The following is a 7,522-nucleotide window of genomic DNA, read 5'->3' as shown; positions in this document are numbered from 1 at the left end:
CACAATAGGCGCCTGGCGTTCGATGACGTCACGAACGTTGCCCCTCTTCTAGGTGCCGCCGGGAGGGTGTGCCCTAGAGACCCGGATGGAGAAATGGCAGCCACGCCTGAGGGAGCCGGCGGACGGGTGCTAGTGCGCAGGCGTAGGCGGCACGCGGCGCAGGCGCATGAGCCTCAGGATGCACTCCGGTTCCCAGCGTGCTTTACGGCGCTCCGCTCCTCTCCGCTCTTCGGTATGGTGGCCGCGGTTGCTGGGGTGACCCGGCTGCTCGTGCTCTTGCTGATAGCAGCCGCGGCTCCTAGCAGGGCCCGAGGCAGCGGCTGCCGGGCCGGGGCCGCCGCGCGCGGGGTGAGTGCTTGCGGCCGGGAGGGGGCGACCTCCTGCGGGCGCTAGATGGGCTCGCAACGTGAATATTCATGAGAGGGTGCGGTCTGTTTGGAACCTGGGCGTGGCATGGTAGTGCACGCCTGTGATTCCAGCGCTCAGAGGCTGCGTGAGGTTGTCTCAACAATACAAAACAGCGGGTGTGATGGTGCATGCTTTCAATTCCAGTATTCGGGAGGCAGAGATGGGTGAGTTCGAGTCTACATAGTGAGACATTGACTCAGTAATAAAGATACAGCACTAGTGCCCGAGCGCTGGGGGTGGAACCGTGTTTCTGAATATGCATGAGGAAGCCTGGTCCTATAGGAGCCAATGAGTACTTTAGGATGCCTGGGTAGGAGAAGCTTCAAATTCAGGCTTAAAAGACATAGGCGTTGGCGTGGGGGTGCAGTCCTGACATCCTAGGAGTTCGAGGTCAGCCCGGGCTACCTAAGACCCTGTTTTAAAAGACAGACAAAACAAAACAAAACAAAAAAGGTGCTGGAGAGACGGGGAGAAGAGCACTGGCTGCTCTTTCGGAGTACCTGGGTTCTTAACTAGCACCCACCTGGATGCTCATAACTGTCTGTAACGCCACTTCCTGAGCATTGGACACCCTCTTCTGGCCTAGCAGGTGCCAGGCATGCACGTGGGGCACAGATGTACATGCAGCAAACACTCCTATACAAAATTCAAGCCAAAAAAAATGAAGTTGATGGTTGTCATACTTATCTGTAATCCCAGTACTCAGCAGACTGAGGCAGGTGGATCGCCTTGAGTCCAGACCAACCTGGGAGTGCTTTAGTGAGGCTATCTCAGAATATGGAAAAAGTGTAGGATCAAGGATGTACGAGAGGGTGGGATTCTTGACCATGCGAACGGTCAGGGTATTAACATGTATGCAAAGGAGGCCAGTGCCTGTGGACTCATGAGTGGACGGCTTGAGAAAGCCTGGGGTGGTTCTTGCCTGTACTACCAGCACTAGGAGGTGGGGCTTCATGAGTTAGACACTAACTTGGGCTATGCAGTGAGACTGTCTCAAAAGAAAGAAAGAAAGAAAGAAACTGAAACAAACACCAAGCAAGCAAACAACGTGGGGGGGGGGCCCTGAGAGATGGCTCAGAGGTTAAGAGCACTGGCTGCTCTTCCAGAGGTCCTGAGTTCAATTCCCAGCAACCACATGGTGGCTCACAACCATCTGTAATGAGATCTGGTGCCCTCTTCTGGCCTGCTGACCTGCATGCAGGTGGAACACTGTGTTTATAATAAACAAATAAATAAATCTTAAAAAAAAAGACCTGTACTTTGGACATGAGAGTAACAGTTAAGCATGTTCATAGGGTTTTGTTTCTTCTTTTGTTTTGTTTTTTGAGACAGAATTTCCCTGTGTAGCTTTGGAGTCTGTCCTGGAACTAGCTTTTGTAGACCAGGCTGGTCTCGAACTCACAGAGATCCACCTGCCTCTGCCATCTGAGCACTGGCATTAAAGGCGTGCGCCACCACTGCCCAGCTCTAGGGTTTTCTTTTGAGCTATGGAAATCTACACCATGAATATTCATGAGCAGGGAAGTCCTGGGGAAAGCACCTCTAATTGGATGTGAGTGGGAGATAAGGCTTGCCCTTTGGTCTGCGCAGAATGTGAGTGGTCTTTACCTGGGACTCCTGTCTCTCCTGCAGGCCGGAGCTGATGGCCGAGAAGGCGAGGGCTGTGGTACTGTGGGACTGCTGCTGGAACATTCGTTTGAGATTGGTGAGTTCAGTGTGGGGCCTGGCAGTCTGTTGGGGAGAGGGTAGAAACAGATAGGTGAAGAGAAGCTATTTTTAGATGCCCCATACCTGGCTTCAAGGATTCAAAGATTGAGTGCTTGCCTGGCATGTCCAAGGGCCTGGGTTGCATCTCTGTTAATGGAAATTACACACACAAGCACCACACACATGTATAGATGCATATACATACACACCTGCACGTGTGTATCCATGTGTATGCACACATGTGCATGTGATAAATGTACACGTGTATATGATAAATGTACATGTGATGGCTGAAGAAACCCCATTTTATGCCAGGCATCCATCTTGGTACCCACTACCTGTTTGTCTCACTCTAGCACCTGGAAGATAAGTTCTCCGTAACCCTGACTCAGTGATCCCCCACCCAAAAATGTACACCCATGACTGCTTGTTATCGTATGGCTAGTTGTTTTTTGGCTTCTGTAACTTGCTTACACAGGTACTCAAAGATTCTTTTTTTTTTTTTTTTTTTTTTTTGGTTTTTTTTTTTTTTGGTTTTTCGAGACAGGGTTTCTCTGTGGCTTTGGAGGCTGTCCTGGAACTCGCTCTGTAGACCAGGCTGGCCTCGAACTCACAGAGATCCGCCTGCCTCTGCCTCCCGAGTGCTGGGATTAAAGGCGTGCGCCTCCACCTCCTGGCTGCTTTTACATTTATAATTTTTTTCCTTTACAATTCCAGTTGCAGTTCATCATAGTAGGGAAGTCAAATCGGGAACTTCAAACATCTAGTCATATCACATACACAGCCTAGAGCAGAGAGAATTAATGTGTGTGCTCACTTGTGCTCAGCCTCCTCTCTACGCTCCAAGCCTAGGGAATGGTCACACCTGTAGTGGACGGCCTTCCTACTGTCCCCAACCCAGCCTGACCTATAGTCCTTCACTGAGACTCCACTCGTGATTCTGGATCGCATCAAGATACGTTAAAACTCGTGTGGCCAGTTGCTAAATCTTGACAGGGTCTCCCTCTATAAAATGCACTATTGCTTTGCTCTAATAAAGTTTATATATGTGTATATAAATAATATATACATTCATACTCATATGTGTATATAAGTAGTATACATACATACTCATATATATGTATGCATGTGCACACACACAAGTATATATATGCAATTCTGTGTATATAGTGTATATATATATGTTACATATGTATATGTATATATTATTTCCTTCTTGCCAGTGACGTGTAGGAACAACCCCAGACCGAGTCATCTGAAGAAGGAATGTCAGAGCAGACTTCTCTAACCTTTGACCCGTGTCCTGCCTTCGCTCCCTCAGATGGCCCTAGTCAGTCGAGTGAGGCAGTGGGTGTGAACATCTGCTCACTTTGCAGCAGAGGAAACAGGTCTGGGGCAGCGCCACAGGGGCCCCTCTTTCAGGGAAGGCAGAGAGGGCCAGCCTCAGCGTCTGCCTGACTGGCTGTGACCAGTCAGCTCAGAGCTCGCCGTTTGCTTTGTCTGCAGCTCCTTAATGGAGTCAGGCACATGTGACATCAGGCCCTGGTTGGCCCAGAGAGCTCTCACAACCATTCCAGAGTCATCCTGTAAAGCAGTGCAGGCCACGGGAGCCTCAAGGCTGGGCCTCCCTGTGAGCACTGCGGTGCTGACAGCAAGAGTGTGTGGAGAAGCCCCTGTCCATGAGATGGGCAGGCCACACTTGAGGGGTTGATACTGAGCCCACCTCTCCACAGGTGATAGAGCCAACTTCCAGAAGCGTGGCTCATTGCTCTGGAACCAGCAGGATGGAACCTTGTCTGCGACACAACGGCAGCTCAGTGAGGAGGAGCGGGGCCGGCTCCGGGTAAGCGTGGGCCCCGGGACTGGCCCTCCGCAGCTGAATGGGCGTGGCTCCTGGCTCAGCCACCCCTCCCCATGAGGTACCTGTTACCTTCCCAAGTTCCAGCCTTGTCCGGGCTGGTCTGCCTGAAAACTGTCGTGCTAGCTGTTTTACCTTGCCCCGTGTGAAGGAGGCAGGGGAACTTGCTTTGCTGCAGTGACCATGTGCCCAGGTGCCTTCTTTGTGCAGGGAGGCATCTAGAGGCCTGCTGTCTGCCTCTCTGCCTAGGCCCCATGTGAATCTCTGCCTTGTTGCCCCCACAGGCAGCCATCTGTGGCACCTGGGGTGTGTTGAGTGGGGAGGTGTGGCTGGATCCAGGCTTAGTAGTGCTTGGTTGCACTGTCCCTGATGTGGCATGCTGTCTTGGGTGGCTTCACCAGGGGGAGGGCAGCCCAGCTGTTTTGGCCTCACTTGGTAGCCAGGGAGAAGAGTGCTGAGCAGACTCTTGTCAGCCCAGGGGCTGTGGAAGGTGATGTGAGGGCTGGGGAGGCATTCTCTTGACCAGTCTAGTGGCCGCCACTGTCCAGTTCATGGGCCTCTGCCATGCCCTGCAGGATGTGGCTGCTGTCAATGGCCTTTACAGAGTCCGGGTCCCAAGGCGGCCTGGGGTACTTGATGGTTCGGAAGCTGGTGGCTACGTGTCTTCCTTTGTCCCGGCGGTAAGTCACTGATGAGGACTGCCTGCATCCTCATTCCTGCCTGCCCCAGTGTCCACACCCTTCATGGAACCCTCACTGGGGCCCTGAGGAACTGACTGTTCAGCTTGAACTCCTGCAATCAGTGACGGCCCAAGGGGCCTGGGGATGGCTGGGGGCATTGGAGGACGCTTTGTGCATTTGTGGGGGAGTGCGGCAGAGCTAAGTAGCTCCCCCTGACCACTCCCACCCCGTCTCCCACAGTGCTCCCTGGTGGAGTCGCACCTGTCGGACCAGCTGACCTTGCATGTGGATGTGGCTGGCAACGTGGTGGGATTGTCGGTGGTCGCATACCCCGGGGGCTGCCGGGGCTCTGAGGTGGAAGATGAGGACCTGGAGCTGTTCAATACGTCTGTGCAGCTGCGGCCCCCGGGCACCGCCCCAGGGTGAGTGCCGTAGGGAGTCTAGGACCGCTGGCTGCCTCAGGCACCCAGGTACTGGGGCTCTAACCCTCACCTTGCCCCTTCCTTCCCGTGTTAAGTCCTGAGACCGCAGCCTTCATTGAGCGCCTAGAGATGGAGCAGGCCCAGAAGGCCAAGAACCCTCAGGAGCAGAAGTCCTTCTTTGCTAAATATGTGAGTATGGCTCCTTCTGTCCCCCCAGCCCTCCCCGCCCCAGCAGATGGCCTATGTGTGTTCCTCTGGTGGGAGGCTGGGGGCTGTGGACCCCATCCAGTTGTGCAGGGCTGAGCGGCTCTAGAAGCCCAGCTGCCTGGGCTGGGCTGGGCATTTGCGTGCACAGACATCCCAGGCCTGCTGGGAGTAGAGCAGTGTGGAAGGTAGCTGGGTATGGACAGGCAGGCTGTGGGCATGCGTGGAGGGCCAAAAGGGAGGGGCGGCCTAGTGTTCAGGGAAGTGAGGGAGTTTGACTAGGCCCAGGGCCAGGAGGCAGGTAGTCCTGGGGTAGGTGTAAGAGGGCAGGTCGAGGTGCAGAGGAGCCAGAGGGCAGCGGCTGGCCTGAGGCTTCTGTAAAGCCCAGGCTCCTGAAGGGGCAGGCCCTCGTAAGGAGGCCGGCTGGACATAGTCCTCCATCCCTCGAGGCTGGAGACTTGTGCTGGGCCCAACAAGGTAAGGACCCAGCCGGGCCAGCATGCCTCAAGGGTGAAGAGGGAGGGTGCTGAGGACAGTGACACAGCCAAGCACCTTCCCCTAGGGTCGCAGAAGTCCCCATGTGAGGGACCGAGGCCTGGCAAACCTCAGCCCTGGCTGACCTGCCTCCCTCCCTCCCTCAGTGGCACCTCATCCTAGGGGGGGCCGTGTTGCTCACAGCCCTGCGTCCTGCTGCCCCAGGGCCTGCGCCAGCGCCAACGGAGGCCTAAGTGAGGATCCAGATCCCTGCCCACCCTGCCCTCTGCCCACACCCTCCTGCCCCTGCCCTTGGCCCTGCCTGTAGTGACTAGGGGACCCCACCCCCCTCCCACGGCCCCCACCCTGGACCAGCCTCACCACTCACACCTCTCCCTCTCTGTGTCTCTGTCTCCCGCTCTCGTCTGCAGTGGATGTACATCATTCCAGTTGTGCTGTTCCTCATGATGTCGGGAGCTCCAGATGCCGGCGGCCAGGGCGGTGGGGGGGGTGGCGGCAGCGGCCGGTGAGCTGCTGTGCCACCGAGAGTCCCCCAGAGCTTGCTGTCCTTGGGCAGCCCAAGAAGGATCCCTGTTCCTCCGTCTCCCTGTTGCATGGACGTGGAAGGCTGTCCCTTCCCTGGATCCTGCTGCCCTTCTCCAGCTCCCTCCTCTCCCTGAGCCTCTCTGTGTCTGTTGACTGAGAGCTAGGGTACACCTTCCTGTAGCCACCTCAGGCCCACTGGCTTCCCCGGGCACTGTGCAACTGTGTCCCTTTGCTACACACACCCCCCCCCATCGTGCAGTTTGGGAACATGCCAAGCTCTCTCCAGCCCTGTGCCTTTGTCCTCCATGCCCCTGCACCCCTCACTGTCACACTGAGTCTCCTAGCCACAGATGTGTGGCAAGGAGGCCTCTGCTGCTGGTGTGGCTTCCGTGTGGCTTGCTGAGCTCTTTGACCACCTTCCTGATGACTTCCGTCTTTCCTGTCTTCAGATGTCCCACTCTGGGTACGGTACCAGGAGAGAACTATGGGTCTGGTCGTTAGTCTGTCTTGTGAATGTACACGCTAGTAGCAACTTCGTGTGCATGTTTTGAGCCAGGGGTGAGCTGGCTGCTCGACAGCCGCCATGCACTTATTTGCACATCTGTGGCCGTGGCCACGGAGATTGCTGTGTAGCCTCAGCTGTGTTGTGTGGCTGTTGATTAAACTGTTCCTAAACAGCCACCATTCGGCTGGCTTCCTGCCTTACGTGGTTGTAAATAGTCCCGGATGGCTGCTGTCACTGGCTTGCCTTAGGTCTGAGTGGCTTCCATAGGACATGTTACAGAGGGATACCTTTCTGTGAGCAGGGACACCAGCAGGAGGAGGCTGCTTTCTGAGCCTCCTGGACATCTACACTTCATCTACACTTGGTGGCGCAGCAGCCCCTCAGGTTCATATTGTCTCCGCCATCTCACAGTGGGTGGCCAGGGTGGAACCTGGGATCATGTGTTGGTGCATTTGGTATCATTTGGAATCCCAAGATTCAGTAGGCTAAGGCTGCCTTAGCTACTTGGTGACATTAGGACTAGCCTGGGCTACACAGCAAGATGTGTCTTGAAGAACCAGTGGGGCTCAGTTGGTAGAATGCTTGCTTCCCATGCATGAAGCTGTGCAGTGCGTGAGCCAGCTCTGCGAGGTGGTACATACTCATGTCAGCACTCAGAGAGGAGCCAAGGGGATCACAAGTTTAAGGTGTTGCTTAGCCATTTAGCAGGTTTGAGGCC

General features: G+C 55.2%; 1 protein-coding gene across 2 annotated transcripts; it reads left to right on the top strand.

Moving 5' to 3' along the window:
• Positions 1-93: 93 nt before the first annotated feature.
• Positions 94-6,980, top strand: Emc10 (ER membrane protein complex subunit 10). Of its 2 annotated transcripts, XM_040735998.1 has the most exons (8): positions 94-348; positions 2,041-2,113; positions 3,849-3,958; positions 4,549-4,653; positions 4,894-5,075; positions 5,171-5,264; positions 5,921-6,007; positions 6,185-6,980. In XM_040735998.1, exons 1-7 carry the CDS (start codon positions 94-96, stop codon positions 6,005-6,007), a joined length of 906 nt encoding a protein of 301 aa, XP_040591932.1. In that variant the 3' UTR covers positions 6,185-6,980. The 2 variants fall into 2 exon arrangements, with proteins under 2 accessions (XP_040591932.1, XP_040591933.1); XM_040735999.1 differs by lacking the exon at positions 5,921-6,007.
• The last annotated feature ends 542 nt before the right edge of the window (positions 6,981-7,522 follow it).

This window comes from Mesocricetus auratus, unplaced genomic scaffold, assembly GCF_017639785.1.
Source record: "Mesocricetus auratus isolate SY011 unplaced genomic scaffold, BCM_Maur_2.0 Super-Scaffold_100054, whole genome shotgun sequence".
Lineage (NCBI taxonomy): Eukaryota > Metazoa > Chordata > Mammalia > Rodentia > Cricetidae > Mesocricetus > Mesocricetus auratus.
The sequence above is the reverse complement of the archived record's forward strand: the minus strand, read 5'-3'. Positions and strand labels throughout refer to the sequence as shown.

Excerpts from the sequence above, each read along its gene's own strand:
- Emc10 (XM_040735999.1), top strand. The coding sequence starts at position 94 with ATGGCAGCCACGCCTGAGGGAGCCGGCGGACGGGTGCTAGTGCGCAGG. Across the intron at positions 3,959-4,548 it reads AGGAGCGGGGCCGGCTCCGG|GATGTGGCTGCTGTCAATGG; the intron begins GTAAGCGTGGGC and ends CATGCCCTGCAG. Across the intron at positions 4,654-4,893 it reads TGTCTTCCTTTGTCCCGGCG|TGCTCCCTGGTGGAGTCGCA; the intron begins GTAAGTCACTGA and ends CGTCTCCCACAG.